We start from the raw sequence: 15,973 nt of genomic DNA on the forward strand, positions 1-15,973 counted from the left end.
CTGCAGCGGGGGCCGCGGGGCTCCGCGGGTCGCGCAGCCGGGCGGGGCGGGCTCTGCCTGGCGACCTCCGCGGCTCACTGCGCTGTGGGACAAAGGACTCTCCCCGTCGCCGCGCTGTCTGCACTCCCTGAGACAACTCTGCCTTTCTGGGAGGCCCGACTCCCCCAGGCCCCGGGCCTCGCTCCTCGGAGGCTGGTGTTCCCACCACGGGCGGCCATCGCAGCCTTTCTCAGGGCGGACCTGTTCCCCCGCGGGCAGTGGCCTGATGATCTAAACCGGGGCGTTTTGCTTGCATGTCTTTTCTGAGCCTTGATTTCCTCGAAATAATAGCACTTCTCGCCTCTTCTCCCAGAAGTGTGCATAGCATGCTTTGAAAAGTAACCAAAGGTGTGCCTAACAAATACGAGCTTTCAAAAAATCACTATTGAATCGTGCAATGACTAGCAGAAATGATGACTTCCTTTCCCCGAAGGGGTTAAGAGTCCTTCCAGTACGGCCACTATCCTTTTACTCCCGCTCTTTCGCCTCAGAGCCCAGTGGTCTGACAGGAAAGACAAACTATAGTTCCCAGAGTGCCTGGCGCGAGGCCGTAAGGAACTACAATTCCCAGCGCCCCCCGCACAGGCCAGGTTGTGGCGGAGCTACGGGAGCCGAGCAGGGACGCTACGACTCCCAGGACAAGGCAGAGCGCGGCAGCTGGTCTGCGGAAGCGGCTGGCAGAGACCGGCAGGAGGCCCCTCCGGGGATCAGAAGCCCAGGGTTAGGAGCCGTAGGCATGCTGCGTCCCAAGGCTTTGACCCAGGTGCTCAGCCAAGCCAACACTGGAGGCGTCCAGAGCACCCTGTGAGTTCTCACGGAGGACCCGAGCGGCGAACGCTGGAGTGGGGCGGTGCACGGCTGTCTGCGGGAGGAACAGGGAAGGACTGCCAGGCGGGGAAGCGGCGACTGCTGGGGGAGCTGGCCTCGAGGGCCCCTCTTCAAAAGGGAAGCCTATGTGCTGGGTACTTAGGGCATGTTCCCGGGAACAGCTCAACCCTTGCTTCCTAGAAGCGCCAGTGGTGGGAGTTGGGATAGGAACCTGGGCGTTTTGCTCCTTCCCTGAGTATGTCGATATCCCTCCCTGCCCCTCGCCAGGCTGCTGAATAACGAGGGATCGCTGCTGGCCTACTCGGGTTACGGCGACACGGACGCCCGGGTCACTGCGGCCATTGCCAGTAACATCTGGGCCGCGTACGACCGAAACGGAAACCAAGCGTTTAATGAAGACAATCTCAAATTCATCCTCATGGACTGCATGGTATGGAGAGGGGAGTCAAACTTCCTTGCTCCTCAAGGGATCCCAAGGGGGAGACCTGGAGGCCATTCTGGACGGTTGGAGGGGTAGGGACAGGATCTCCAGAAGAGTTATACTAAGAGTTGGTCTATCTCAGCATTTGTAATAGGCAGGACCCTTTGCATCAAGTGGTGCTAAGGAAGGAGCCCTGGGCCTGAGGTGTGACTTGGGTTCTGGTCCCAGCCATCCACTTTTCGTTTGTGGAACCCTGGGTAATTTTCTTCACCTCCTTGAGCTTCCTCTCCTCATCTCTGGCGAGGTACAGGGTGTGACGAAGATCAAACGACAGAATGGATGTGCACTGTAATGTCCAAATGCAAAATGTTGTCATCCTGCTTTTACTGATCCACAGAACCATGACAGAGTCTTCAGGCCTTCAGGCCTCAGCCCTTTCAGTTTACAAAGACAGGAAATGAAGTCCAGGGAAAAAAAAGTGGCCATTAGACTGTGAACTTTTCGGGAGCAGGGACTATCTCATTGATCTCTGGATCTGTTCATTCAACAAGTATTTAGTCCCTGCAGTGTTCTTAGGACTAGCAAAATAGTGTCACCGGCTAGCATGGGTCTTTGCTTTAGTGATCATGGAAATTACAATTAAAGTGAGTTTGAATTGACAGAGTTTTAATTGGAAGGGAAGAGAAGATAAGGAAAAGACTCCAGCTTGAGTAGCTGGAGGGGGCACACTCTGATGAAGATCAGATTGCTCTGCCGCAGATGCAGGAGGCCAACTTTTAAGAGTCAGCTAAGGTGGACCAGGGTCTGATCAGTTATTATCTCAGTCCTGGTTTCCAGCACAGGTTGAATCCTCCTGACCTGAAGGGCAGTTCATTTCTGGAGGGCAGAATCTCATGTCTTAAGATGCAGTCTGTTTCCGGTGGGAGAAATCCTCATGATGTAAGGGGCAGTCTCACTTATATGAGGCTCTGATGAAATCCAAGATGACCACAGGTTTAGGGGCAATAGAGACTTAAGAGTGCAGGTGTTCTCAGTCTTAAAGGGCGATGAGATGGGCAAGGTAAATTTCAGGCTAATAAATCTTGTTTTGCCCATTTTTAGACAGATATTCCCTAAGTGACTAATATGTGTATATGCAGAATTGAGAAGGATTTGACCCAGAGTTTTACGAAGTGAAAGTCAGGCTTTGTTCTACTTTTAGTTACCTTTATGGGGGTTTGCAGGCTCAAGTGAAGCCTTTTATTACTGGGCTATACCCCCTGCTCCTCCCCACTTTTTTCTTTGGATTTTTTTTTTTTTTTCAGCAAAAACCACTTCAAGTCCCTATCTTAGAAGAAAGTACAAATTTTGCTTTTTTTAAAAAAAAATGTGGTACTAGAGATTGAACTCAGCACCTTCATTTTGAGCTATGTCCCCAACCCTTTTTATTTTTGTTTTGAGGCAGGATCTTGCTAAATTGCCCAAGCTGGGCTCACATTTGCTATCCTCCTGCCTCAGCCTCTCAGACTGCTGGGATTATAGGTGTATGCCACCATGCCTAGCACAAACCATACTTTTAATGAATAACAGGTTAAGGCCCCAAGAATTTTTCTTCTGTCCCTATAGTGGTCTCTATATCAGGACTATGTCAGTAGCAAACAGATACAATTTCCAGCCCAAATGAAGCTTAAAGTCTTACATGTGGTTCAAAATAAATAAAACGTTTATGTTAGAGTTTGAAAACACAACAGACCCCAGGTCAGTGGCACACACCTATAATCCCAGGAGGGAGGCTGAAGCAGAAGGATTAAAAATTCAAATTCAAGGGGCTGGGGATTTAGCTCAGCGGCAAAGCGCCTGCCTGACAAGCACAAGGTCGTGAGTTCGGTTCCTGGTACCGGAGAAAAACCAAAAAACCAAAAACAAACAAACAAAAAAAATTCAAATTCAAAGCCAGCCTGGACAATTTAGCAAGATCCTGTCTCAGAAAGAAGAAAGGAAAGCCGGGTGTGGTAGCACATACCTGTATTCCCAGCACTCGGGAGACTGAGGCAAAAGAATCAGCATGAGTTCTAGGCCAGCCTGCTGTACTACATAGTGAGATCCTGTCTCAAAAAAAAAAAAGAAAAATCCAAAGGAAAAAGGGGGGAGGAGCAGGGGGTATAGCCCAGTGATAAAATGCCCATGGGTTGAATACACATCTCTGCCAAAAAAAAAGTAAAAGCAACCATGATGGAGGAAAAAGGCAAGTGAGAAAGGGGTGGGGACATTTGTCAGGACCCTTTCACTGAAAAAGTGACATTTGATCGAAGATCTGAAGGAAGGTGGGGGCGAAGCCATATAGCTATGGCGGGGGAAACAGTTCTGATAGAACAGCAAGTGTAAAAGCCCTGGTCAAAGATGAACAGGGTTCTTATAACTGGAGTGGTGTGAGAATGGAGGAGGGCAACAGGAGATGAGACCAGAGGCAGAGAGTACAGTGCCTGGTCCCCTGTACATAGTAGATACTCAGTGAAGGTGTGCAGAACCCAACTAAGTGGAGCACAAAGTGGACTGTCCATGAAGGAGCCCCGTTATAGCCAGCTGCCTACTCCTGCCCAACCAGTGCCATTTTGGTTCAGCAGATGAGTCCTTGAGTGCCTAGAGTTGCAGCAGGGCAATAACTTCAAACTTCTTACTACAACCCAGCCGTAGGGAATACATTTTGGATGGCTGGGGATATAGCTCAGTGGCACAGTCCCTGCCTGGCAAGTGCAAGGTCCTGAGTTTGATTCCCATCACACACACAGCAGAGCTTTTGTGTGTGTGTGGTTTTTGTTTGTTGTTGTTGTTGTTATTATTTTTTTGGTTTTTTAGTACTAGGGATTGAACTCAGAATCTTTGTATTGAGCTACATCCTTAGCCCTTAGTTGTTTATTTGTTTGTTTGTTTATTTTAGAGACAGAGTTTGCTAAGTTGCCCAGGCTGGGCTCAAACTTGGGATCCTCCTGCCGTAGCCTCCCAGAGTGCTGGGATTACAGGCATGTACCACTATGCCAAAAGCTGCCAACCTTGTAAATTGATCTCTGCAGTTTAAAAACCATTGACCTGGGAAAAAAGGAAAAATAGAAATTGGGTTGTGAGTGTCTCTGGGGCGAACCTATAATAATAATACCACTTCCTTGCATAACCCTTGACAGATACATTCATGGGTCTATTCCATCCACCAACTGGGGTGAGCTGGGGGTTACAGGAAGACACTGAGTTTCTGGGAGACTGCGTCTAGCAGGTGTCTGTGCTGAGGCTGGAACCCAGGCTCAGAGCCCCATGTCCAGGACTGACCAAAGCTTCCCAGGGAATGGGAGGAAGATACAGTCTGTAGGGCCAGAAAAGCCCTTGGGGAAGGAAGGAGCTAAAGGTGCCAAGCAGAGCATTCCATCCGTCATGTACTCCACCAGGAGGGCCGTGTAGCCATCACCCGAGTGGCCAATCTTCTGCTGTGTATGTATGCCAAGGAGACCGTGGGCTTCGGGATGCTCAAGGCCAAGGTGTGTATGTGCCCATCCCTCCTTCACCCTGCGCCTAGGCCTTATGCTTCGTCCCTGTGTTCACTCCCACCCACACCCCCTTTCTGGAGTTCTTAGTCTCCTCAGATCATGTCCAGTGTGGCCCACTCCCAGGAGCAGCCAGGGCTCGTGGCCGTTGCTCAGTATGGCGTGGGGAGCACGTGGGTCCGTGGAGTGGTGGTCATGGGACTGATGTGTACCCCTCTTGCAGGCTCAGGCCTTGGTGCAGTACCTGGAGGAGCCCCTCACTCAAGTAGCAGCATCCTAGCGGGCCTTGGTGGACACTGGTGATGACAGTTGGAGGGGCAGGGCCCCCTGGGAAAACCTTCCTGGACTGTGGTGGAGAGGAGGGACTTTGCTTTTTCTAGAATAAACTTCAACTTCTGCCTTGTGTCGTGGCCACTTTCTTGGATGGGATGAATCAGAGGACATAGGACACAGAGATGGCTTGGAGGATTGCTTGTGTTCTGCAGGATGGATTTCTACCCATTCCTTCACTGTGATCTCCCCGACCCGATGGTTCTTGCAGTGGTGTCCCCACTCCCTTGGCCTCTCCAGTGGTTACCCCACGTAACCTCTGCCACTCAGCAGAAGCATACTCACCTGGATGAGTGGAAAGGTGTAGAGACCTAGTTATTTTAAACAAAGAATATAGGACCCTTCATTCTAGGCCTTAGGAAGAACCCTTTTTCAGATCTCTTTTTTTTTTTTGGTGGGGGGCAGTCTTGCTATGTAGTCCAGGCTGGCATTGAACTTACTATGTAGCCCAAGCTCGCCTCAAACTCACAGATACTCCTGCCTCAGCGTCCTGAGTGCTAGGATTACAGGCAAACTACAGCTGGCTTTCCCTTTCTAGATGTTCAAGTCTTTGTAGACGAGATGCTCTTGTGAGGCTTTGAGTCCTGGCAAGGAATAGAAGAGCCCCAGGAAACCTCTTCAGAGGTGACTGCCCCAGATCCTGCCCTCTGACTCATTCCATCTCCAAATTCCTGTCCCACGTCTCTCCTCTGTCTTCAGAGCAGGTCTGTGGAGGGAGCTATCAGTTCCTGGCCCCACACCATCCCAGGCAAGTGGGTAGGTTATGAGTTCCAGCTCCACCCACAGTAAGAAACGCTGCCCATCCCCAGCCATCCCAGGCCCTGGGGCATCAGGGAGAGGCAGAAGTCACTGTGGCCACAATGCAGCACCCACCGCTCCGCACTGTTGCAGGTGACCGGCATTCCATCCGCCCCAGCCCTTGCTCCAGCAGTGTTTCCTCTGGGACCCCCACTGTACTCCTGCCAGAGCCCCTGCAGGACAAGTGGGAGCCAAATGGGGTGTCTGCTCCTCGAGGAGCTATTTCTCACTGGTGGTGGCCCAAACCTCTCACTACAGATCTCAGGGGTGAAGTCATACAAACAGCCCTCAGGGGGCTCTCCAAGATTGTGTGCCCCCACCCCTCAACCTCCCCACTGTTATCCGGGGAGCTGGCCCTGCATGTGGTAGCCCAGGCTGCCAGCAAACACACAACCTGTCTAACCTGTCTGACGTCAGCTTCACTCCACCCACCTGGGGCCCAGGTCCCGGCCGCCTCTCTTCCTGTTCTCCGCTTCCGTCCTCTCAGCTTCCATACAGCACCCCCACCTGCGGGAGCCTCACTAGGCTCTGGCTGGCCTCGGTTGGTCCTCAGTCTCTCTGGCTGCAGAAGTCTCCTTGCCCCCAATGAGAGGAGAAGTGGGGCCCGGTCTCTTGAGAGCCGAGGGTTGAGGGCATTGAGCCAACACAGTCTTGCGACCTCCACCCCCAAGATTCCTGCACCCTCCATGAGGAGCCAAGATGGGGAATAGAACTGAGGAAGATTATAACTTTGTCTTCAAAGGTAAGTTGGGGTTCATGAAGAGAGAAGACTCCTGAGACCAGAAAGAATGGCTACAGCCAGAGAGTCCCCTCCTGCTTGTTACCTCTTACCAGGAACCCGAGGGCTCACCATTCCCTCGCTAAGAAAGGAAGCTGCAGAGAGGGAAGAGGGTCTGATCACAGGGGCAGAAGTCCTGGGGTTGCCAAGGGTGCTCCTCTGGTGTGCATAACAATGCTGATCGAGCATTTATATTGCTGGGTCCAGCTGTCCTTCCCTTGCTCCTAACAGAGGCCCAAGTTCTGGCAAGAGTCACCCCCCACAGCACAAAAGATAGAGGTCCAACTTCAGAAGAGACTTCCTTCAAAGCCGGGCATGGTGGTACACACCTGTAATCCCAGCACTCGGGAAGCTGAGGCAGGTGGATCTTTGCAAGTTTGAGACCAGCCTGGGCTACAAAGTGAGCTCAAGCCCAGCCTGAACTGCATAGTGAGACCCTGTCTCAAACAAACAAAAAAAAGACTTCCTTTCTGAGTAGAAAGGTAAAAAGAAGATTTAAGCAGAAGAAAGTCATCTCTCTGGGCAGGTGTACAAGAAAGGAGAAGGGGGAACCAATCTGAGATTGGGCTGGGTGATAAATACACAGGGAAGACACTGGGCGGACACGATGAATTTGGAGCAGAGCCTGATAGAATCCATAGCGCTCCTGGGCCTGAAGCTTTGTGTGTTTGTCCCTGGGCAGATTCCGTGGCCCCGATACCAGGCACTGGGTTCAACTTGGCTGTCCTTGGAAGTGTGAAGGTGTCCTTCCTTCTTCTTTGCCCCGCTATGGTTCTCCAAGTCTACCTCCACACTGCCTTGAGAGCAGGGTGGACTGGTCGAGCTCCCATTCCCTTTCTAGCCACCCCACCCCACTGCCTCTCCCAACCTCAGCCGCACCCCAGCTCAAGCTGGGGAACCTGTACTTCTGGCGTCTTTTCCAGGAAGGAGACAGGGTAAGCTTCAGCAAGAGTCTGAGCAATAAATACTAATAGATACTACTTTTTTTTTTTTTTTTTGTACTGGGAATCGAACTCACGACCTTGCGCTTGCCAGGCAGGTGCTGTACTGTTGAGCTATATCCCCGGCCCAATAGAAACTACTATTTATTGAGTCCTTTCTGGGTACAAGCCACCATCTCTCTAATCACTACACCACCACCTAAAAGTTCTCTTTCATTTTGAGAGGTGGAATAGCATCATAGTCAGGAACCAGACAAAGTTCAGAGCTCAGCTATGCCTCTTAGCAGTTAGTGCTAGTGGGATTGCCAGAACCAAACCCTGAGAAGTTTGGGGTGTTCAGTGTTATTTGAGGACCAACACCAGTGAAAGTAAGGAGAGAATGGGATTGGGAAGACAGGGCAGTCCATGCAACCTGGACTCCGTGAAGCCTAGGTGAAGATGGGGATCTCTGTGATGGCCTCGCTTTGTCCAGGCATTGCCTGGGGCTGCCTAGGAAGGATACAGCTTCTGTGAGAGCACTGTCTGCACTAGAGGCAGCTGGTGAAGGAGCTAACAGCTACAGGTGATCCTCCTGCCTCAGCCTCCTGAGTGCTGGGGTTACAGGCATGCACATTTTTTACACACACAGGTACACACACACCTCCACATGTTCCTCTCATTCAGGTGTCACTTGCTAAATTCTCTCCTTACCCACACTTCTGCTCACAATGCAGACAAACATACTAAACTCCCTCCCTCTTGTCCTCCCAGTGGAGGTGGGGGGGCAGGTCCCACCTTGAGGGTGGATCTGGCCATCACATCTCTATACTGGCTGAGTTATCCTGGGCAAGTCGTTTGGCTTCCCAAGTGCCTTCCTTGTCTGTATAAATGAGGATAAGGCATTGCTATGAGAATTAACCGAGTTAATATGCATACAGCTTTTAGGGTAGTGCCTGGCACTTAGTAAACACTCAATAAATGTTGACCATTAATGTCTCCATTTTACAGATGAGGAAACTGAGGCTTAGAGACAGACTAAAGGTCATAAAGGGTCACAAAGCCAGTAGTACTCAAATCTAAGTTCTGTCAGTCTCTGAAGACTTGTCCTGAGCAACTTGGAGCTGAGGAGTGAGCTAAGTGCACCTACCCTTTACCAAAAATGAGATGGGGGTTGCCAGGGATATAGCTCAGTGGCATAAGTGCTTGCCTGCAAGCCTGAGGTCCTGAGTTCAATTCCTGGTACAAAAAAAAAAAAAAAAAAAAAGAGATGAGGGGACCCCAGAGGAGAGGGGCAGGTGCACATACACACACATATGTACATCCTCTTACCCACACACAGCCAGGTTGCTTCCAGCTCTTTCTTGCCCGATACAAATAAGATTTTAGAAAATAAAATAAAAATACTGAGTGTGGTGGTGCACACCTGTAATTCCAGTGGTAGGGTGGCTGAGGCAGGAGTGTCACTGTGAATTTGAGGCCAGCCTGGGCTACACTGTGAGAGCCTTTCTCAAAAACAAAATATAGAAGATTTTTTTTTCCCCCCTGTGGTACTAGAGATTGATCCCAGGACCTTCACACTGAAGTATATCTTCAGTCCTTTTTTTTCTTTCTTATTTTCTATCTTGCTAAATTACTAAGTTGCTCAAGGTAGGCTTGAACTTGTAGTTTTCCTGCTTCAGCCTCCCAGAGGAGTGGGATTGTAGGGATGAACCATGCTCTGCTTAATATCATGCTCTTCGTCATGCAGGAAGGCTCCTCCTTAGAGACGACTGAATCCTAACTTTTTCCCCTCCTTTTTCCTCTTCTCCTGCTCCTTTTTCTTTCTTTCTTTCTTTTTTTTTTTTTGGTTTTTCTCCGGTACCGGGAACCGAACTCACGACCTTGCGCTTGCCAGGCAGGCGCTTTTGCCGCTGAGCTAAACCCCCAGCCCCTCCTTTTTCTTTCTTTCTTTTTTCTTTTTTTTTTGAGACAGGGTCTCTTTATGTAGTTTAGGCTGGTCTTGAACTCATGACATAGCCCAGGCATGTGCCACACACGCACACGCACACACACACACAAAGGAACGCATACTTCCATACATTCCCCTCACATGTGTCATTTGCTAAATTTTCTCCTGACCCATACCTCTGTTCATACCTCTGTTCCCTCTGCAGATGCACATACCAACCCCCTCCCGTTGGTCCTCCCAGCACATGTAGTACAAGACATGCACAGTGTTCTCCTACTCCCCAGCCCAGACTGCCTACCATCTCTGCATATTTGTACACCTCAGTCACCTCTCCAAGTGACATCAATAAACAGCCCACAGACGTGGCACCACCACCAGCAACACAGGCAGACTCTGCAACTGTGCCACTACGGTTTCAGCACCCACTTTGTCCCTTTTAAACTCTTGTCCCTCTGCCCACCAAGAGATGACTTATGCAGAGTTGCTAGCCCCAGTCTCTTCTAGGACACCCAGCTCCTCCCTCCTCAGTTTTTCAAGCTCAGTTTGCACTTTTTTCTTTTCCCTTCTTTTTCTTTGCTTTGCTTTTTCTTTTTTCTTTCTTTCTTTCTTTCTTTCTTTTTTTTTATGTGTGTGTGTTGCTAAGGATTGAACCTGGAGCCTTTGCACAGAACTAAAGTAGTACATTCCCACCCGTTTTTATTTTTTGAGATAGAGTCTCACTAAGTAGGTAAGTTGCCCAGGCTGGGCTTGAACTAACCATCCTCCTGCCTCAGCCTCCCAGCATGTGCTACTTGCACCTAGCTCAAGTGCCCCCTTCTGCTAGACAGAGCCTCCAGACTCAGGTGGGCTCAGACTTTTCTGCCCTACATTCAGTCCTTATTTCTCTTCTTCAGTGGTGCTGATTGGCGAGTCAGGTGTGGGGAAGACCAACCTGCTGTCCCGCTTCACACGCAATGAGTTCAGCCACGACAGCCGCACCACCATCGGGGTTGAGTTCTCCACCCGCACTGTGATGCTGGGCACCGCTGCCATCAAGGCTCAGATCTGGGACACGGCTGGCCTGGAGCGATACCGAGCCATCACCTCGGCGTGAGCTCAGGGCCTGGGGCTGGCGGGCTGCTGAAGCGCTGGGGAAGACAAGGAATATCTCTGGAGGGGAAGCGGGTGGTGGGGGACTCAGCAGGATGCCTTCCGGGGAGATCATAGGTGACACAAATACTATGAGCAGCAAACAGGGCTAGACAAGGTGCAATGATACTGACCAGGAGAACTAGAAACAAGTTATCGCCACCACTTAGTAAGCCTTTGCCACATGCCCAGAAAGGTACAAAGCACTTCACACCTGGCATTGCGTGTTACCTTTAAAATGCCACAGAAATAAAGTGCTGTAATTAATTACTTACTCCTTGTTTAAATACTAGCAAGGTGAAATAGGGGTGGAGCTGGGAGGGGCAGCTGTGTGGGTTGAGAGCGCCCCCTGACGTCAGCACAGCACTCTGCACCTGACAACATCCATTGATCACAATGCCAAAGGCCAAACCTGGAGTGTGGATTTTATAAAGTCTCAGAAGAGGCACAGGAAGTTAGGCTTGCTGACGCTAGTCCCACATGTCTCCCAGTTAGCATCAGGTCCAGTTGTGTGAAAGGTGGTGGGTGCACGTGTGGTAGGGGCAGGAAACAGGGGCCAGAAGTACCCCCACAGATAAGGGCTGCACGCACTCTTGGCCACTTGTCCTTGTATGAGCCTTTTGATTCACTGAGAATAATTAGACACCACCAGTCTGAAGAAAGACAGTCCTTCTAGCCTCAAGAAGGAGGCTACGTGCATGCAATAACTGCTTGGGTTGTCTGGCCAGGGACCCTGCTACAGTGGTAGGCATTTGCTAGTCTTACAAAGATAGCCACAGGAGACAATGTAGAAGACAATGTGTGTTGAAGAGTCACAGGAGGAAGGTCACAGAGGTGTTCTGGCTTAAAGACTGCTCAGAGGCTGAACCTGACACCCCCATTGTCTCTATCCACCCCCACTCCCACCCAGGTACTATCGTGGAGCAGTGGGGGCCCTCCTGGTGTTTGACCTAACCAAACACCAGACCTATGCTGTAGTGGAACGCTGGCTGAAGGAGCTCTATGACCACGCGGAGGCCACTATTGTTGTCATGCTCGTGGGGAACAAAAGTGACCTAAGCCAGGCCCGGGAAGTGCCCACTGATGAGGCTCGTATGTTTGCTGGTGAGAGCGAGTCTCCACCCGGCACCCATACCCAACACCCCCACCCAACGCGACTCTTCCAAGCTTACCCACCCCCTCCCAGCTCAGCCTCCCCTCCCTGCGCCCCCTGCAGCCCCTGCATGACTTCCCCCATAGGCTTCTCCACCTCCATCCCCTCTCGGTCAGGATCTCCTGGCCCCTCCTTTCTGGGCCCCTATGTCTCCTGTCATGTCCCCCACTTCTCCTGAGATTGTCTTCATTGGCAATTGTTCGTAGGTGGATTTGTGTTTTTGTGTTTTGCAATTCTGGGGATTGAATCCAGGACCTTGCCACCGAGCTACATCCGCAGCCCATTGTTAATTTTTGAGATAGGGTCTCACTAAATGGCTAAGTTGCCTGGCTTGGGTTTGAACTTCCCATATTCCTGCCTCAGCCTTCCAGAATGCCGAGATTATAGGATTGTGCCACTAGGCCCAGCTCATAGTTGATTTTAAGAGAGTCCTACCCTTCCATACTTACAAAGATCTTGGTGGGCTCCCCTGAGCTTCTCCAGTCACTCTTTTGCTGAGAGTTTTGTGGGGTTAGTGGCAGCACAATCTAGTGCTTTTGGGTACAAGCACTGGAGCCCCCCAGCCTAGTCTCCCATTCCCTCTTAGGCCATTTACTAGATGTGAGGCATAGAGTAAGGTCGTTTTTCATCCTCTCTGATTCAGGTTTTCTGTTTCTTTTTTTTCTTTTTTCTTTTTCTTTTTCTTTCTCTTTTTCTTTTCTTTTTTTTTTTTTTTTGGTCCTGGGAATCGAGCTCAGGACCTTGTGCTTGCCAGGCAGGCGCTGTGCCACTGAGCTATATCCTTGGTCCTGGGTTTCTGTTTCTTAACTGGACCTACCCCATCTGTTGTTTTAAGGATGAAATAAGCTATTCCATGCCAAGGGTTTAGCAGGTAGAAAATGCACATAGTAAACATTAAGGAACTATTACAATTACCATCATCACTACTACTGCCTTTGACCCCCACACACACACAATAAATGGTACATTTTCCTTCCTGGCAGAAAACAATGGGCTGCTATTCCTGGAGACCTCAGCTCTGGACTCCACCAATGTTGAACTGGCCTTCGAGACTGTCCTCAAAGGTTAGAGCCTGCCTCAGTTTGTGCCAGCTTCCCACTTCCATCCCCATGGCTTCAGAAGGCATCAGTAGGCACGGAGAGACCCAGTCCTCACCCCAACTGACTCATCAGTGCCCCTGCACCCCTGCCTAGCCCCCCAGTCCCTCCCAGGGGCCCCGCTCAGTGGCTTGGCACTTAGGGAAGGAATCAGAAGGCCACGCTTTCCAGGGGGATGAGTCTCAGTTCCTTCTCTACCCAGGTAAGTAGAAGGCATCCAGGTGGCCAACTCCCTCCCAGCAGAACCTCCTCCCAGCATGGCCCTCCCCACGCCCCCAGAGCTCAGAAGGGGAGTGTGGGCTGCGGGGAACACACAGGCTTTAAACCTTCTGGCCTGATCACTGCTCTCTGACTCTCAGAGATCTTCGCAAAGGTGTCCAAGCAGAGGCAGAACAACACTCGGACCAATGCCATCAACCTGGGCAATGCCCAGGCTGGGCAGGACCCCAGCCCTGGAGAGAAGAGGGCCTGTTGCATCAGCCTTTAACCTCGGCCACAGCCAACCCTGTCCCCGGGCTCCTGGTCCCCCACCTTCACCCCTGCTGTGGGACCTTTCCCTGCCCTTTGGTATCCCGTTCACAGTCCCCCAGAACCTCGGTCTTCATGCCCACCGTGCCTGTCTCCATTGCCTGTCCACCCATCACAGACCAGAACTCTCAAATAAAGCTGTGTTTTGTAGCAATGCCTAGCCATCCTGTTACCTCACGTCTGTTCCTCCTCTTATCTGTGGCTCCCTCCAACCCCGAATCTCTGGTTCCCTTTCCCTCCCCCTTCCCTTTCTTCCATCCTCCCCACCTTACCCTCTTGTCCCCCAGGGCCAGCTGCCTCTGGAGTTCTGTGGTCTGGGGACAGTGCCAAGGGGGTGGGAGATGCCCGCCCCTCTCTTTGCCAACCCCCAGGGCAGGGTGGGGGAGGGAAGACAGTATGGAGGGGAGGAGGATCTAGAAGGCAAGACAAAGGAAACCATCTCAGGCACCATCTGGTGCCCAGGGCCTTGGTGCCAAGAACTGAGGTCACTCCAAAGCCAGGGGCAAGAGCAGGAGGCTGGGGGAGATGCGGGGGAGCAGGGTGTCAGTCAGGCCCCGCACATTTCCTGGGGAAAGGGGTTTTAAGGCTAGGCAATGGGAGGTCTGAGTCTTCCTGTCCCAAAAGAGGGATGGAGTGAATGAGGTGCAGTAAACAGGGTCTTCTCACAGCTCTCTGCCCTTTCCCCCACAGAGCTTTGAAGATGGCCGCCCAGAGCTCACTTTCCCCTGCTAAGCCAGTCAGGGTGAAGGTGTGAGTGCATCTCGAAGGAAGGGAGTAAAAGGGTTGTGTGCTTGGAGATTCAAGTGCTGAGCTGGGGGAGCCTATGGGTGGTAGGGAATTCTGGAATATGCACTTTCCATCGGCGTGCAGGACACCCAGTGACCCCAGAGAGAAGCCAACTGCAGTTCTTCCCACCTGCCCCGAGACAGCAGACACGTGTAGAGAAAGGCAGCCTTAAGTAATAATACTTTTAATAAAATTAAGTTCTTAATAGCACATTTAATACATTAACCCTCCCCCTTCTTGGTTTCTCTGCATTTTGTGCAACATCACTTTGACTTGATTATTCATGGGTCTGTTTCATTTCCCGCCTTTATTTTGCTTTTGAAATCTTCCTTGGTGGATGTGTATGTGTCTTCACTAGATGCCTCAAATTAAGTCTGACCACAATCCTACTCTACTTTCTACAGTGGAGAGACCATCCCCCCTGCCCCAGGGTGTCTCCCCCCACCCACCCTACCCCACCCGCACCCTCGAGTGGGGAAGGGGAAGCCCTCCCCATCCCAGACGCTACCATCCCAAACTAGCGAGGGTTCTAGGACAAAAAGAGCAGGGGGGAATCTTTCCCTAGGTGGGGCGAGAAGAGTAAATTGGGGAGAGGGAGATGTGTTTGGGGTGTAGGGTCAGGGAGGAGCATGGCAGAGTTAGGGTGTGATGGAGCAGGTGTCTCTTGCCAAAAGGAAGGAGTGAGGGCTCCTCACCCTCTTGGACAGAAGGGAAGAGCCCTATCCGATTGCCTGCTGGGACTAATGGGAAGCAAGTGCTTAAAAATGCTTATTCCTCACATGCAAAAGCCAGGTGCCCCAATTTCCTGCAGGGAAGGCAAGTGGCTGAACCAGGGCACAGTGGACGACCCTTATCTGAATGGTTACTGATGGAAGTGGGTAGCAGCACAAGAGTTTAGGCCTGGGGTCACCAAGGTCCCTGTGCCCTTTCCCTGCCTCTCCGTATCTGGGGAGCTATTTTCTTCCAGGCTTTCAAGGACAGCATCTCCACTGCACCCCAATGGGTAGGAAGTCCTTTAAATCTAGTTTCTGATAATTGGCAGACCTGTAAAGCACCGTGCAGATTTAAAGGAGCAGAATCATCGAGATTGTTACTCCCACCACTGTCATGGAGGTCAAAAGCTCCACAGAATGCCAGATGGGAACAGGGATGGGGGACAGAGCCCCTCAGAGCTCTTGAGCCCAGAATGGCTTACCAGGCTGCTAACTGATCTATAGTGAAGTGGACGGAGGTTACATTCAAGGACTTTTGCAGTTAGGCCTGGGAGAAACTGGCTTAGGAAGGTTGGAGTGCAGCAGTCTCCATCCTGAGCCCCGGGACAGGGTGCACCCCATTGGAGTAAGAACCACCCAGCAGACTTCGGGATGGATGAGGGGCCCCCGCTGCATCCAGCCCAGCCCCCAGCCTGGTTGAGGAGATGATCAGCCGTGCACCCTTTCAAGACCCTGGCAACTGAGCCTCTTCTACTCACCCTGCAATTTAAAACTCCAAGGATTCTCAGAATCAACCCCAGCAGACTGGAAGCTCCCAATCTTAACTTGAAACCTGCTCCAACCCTGATCCCTGAAGATGGGGCAGCTCAGGGTGGACTTAGCCACTTCTCTCCTCTATTCTTCTTGATACTTTTATACATTCTACTGGACCCAGGGGTCCTCAATGCTACTAAACTTTAAGCTATCTGAATATTATCTACTAAGTAACTAGTAA

At 51.2% G+C, this 15,973-nt stretch overlaps 2 protein-coding genes across 3 annotated transcripts; both read left to right on the plus strand.

Moving 5' to 3' along the window:
- Window positions 1-638: 638 nt before the first annotated feature.
- Window positions 639-5,203, plus strand: Lamtor2 (late endosomal/lysosomal adaptor, MAPK and MTOR activator 2). The gene is made up of 4 exons (XM_005411645.2): window positions 639-843; window positions 1,135-1,297; window positions 4,705-4,794; window positions 5,024-5,203. Exons 1-4 carry the CDS (start codon window positions 776-778, stop codon window positions 5,078-5,080), a joined length of 378 nt encoding a protein of 125 aa, XP_005411702.2. The 5' UTR covers window positions 639-775; the 3' UTR covers window positions 5,081-5,203.
- A 1,166-nt stretch (window positions 5,204-6,369) lies between these two features.
- On the plus strand, window positions 6,370-13,640 carry Rab25 (RAB25, member RAS oncogene family). Of its 2 annotated transcripts, none has more exons than XM_013508333.1 (5): window positions 6,370-6,670; window positions 10,468-10,663; window positions 11,586-11,806; window positions 12,839-12,919; window positions 13,312-13,640. In XM_013508333.1, the coding sequence occupies exons 1-5, from the start codon at window positions 6,628-6,630 to the stop codon at window positions 13,437-13,439; spliced, it is 669 nt and encodes a 222-aa protein (XP_013363787.1). In that variant the 5' UTR covers window positions 6,370-6,627; the 3' UTR covers window positions 13,440-13,640. The 2 variants fall into 2 exon arrangements, with proteins under 2 accessions (XP_013363787.1, XP_005411708.1); XM_005411651.2 differs by having other exon boundaries at window positions 6,372-6,670; window positions 11,613-11,806.
- Window positions 13,641-15,973: the final 2,333 nt, after the last annotated feature.

Source organism: Chinchilla lanigera, unplaced genomic scaffold (genome assembly GCF_000276665.1).
Source record: "Chinchilla lanigera isolate Chin_1 unplaced genomic scaffold, ChiLan1.0 scaffold00144, whole genome shotgun sequence".
NCBI classification, from domain to species: domain Eukaryota; kingdom Metazoa; phylum Chordata; class Mammalia; order Rodentia; family Chinchillidae; genus Chinchilla; species Chinchilla lanigera.

Bases quoted from the DNA above. Each gene is read 5' to 3' on its own strand.
- Lamtor2 (XM_005411645.2), top strand. From the start codon at position 776: ATGCTGCGTCCCAAGGCTTTGACCCAGGTGCTCAGCCAAGCCAACACT. The intron at 844-1,134 runs GTGAGTTCTCAC...GCCCCTCGCCAG, and splicing joins GGAGGCGTCCAGAGCACCCT to GCTGCTGAATAACGAGGGAT. The intron at 1,298-4,704 runs GTATGGAGAGGG...GTACTCCACCAG, and splicing joins TCATCCTCATGGACTGCATG to GAGGGCCGTGTAGCCATCAC.
- Rab25 (XM_013508333.1), top strand. From the start codon at position 6,628: ATGGGGAATAGAACTGAGGAAGATTATAACTTTGTCTTCAAAG. The intron at 6,671-10,467 runs GTAAGTTGGGGT...TCTCTTCTTCAG, and splicing joins TTATAACTTTGTCTTCAAAG to TGGTGCTGATTGGCGAGTCA. The intron at 12,920-13,311 runs GTTAGAGCCTGC...TCTGACTCTCAG, and splicing joins CTTCGAGACTGTCCTCAAAG to AGATCTTCGCAAAGGTGTCC.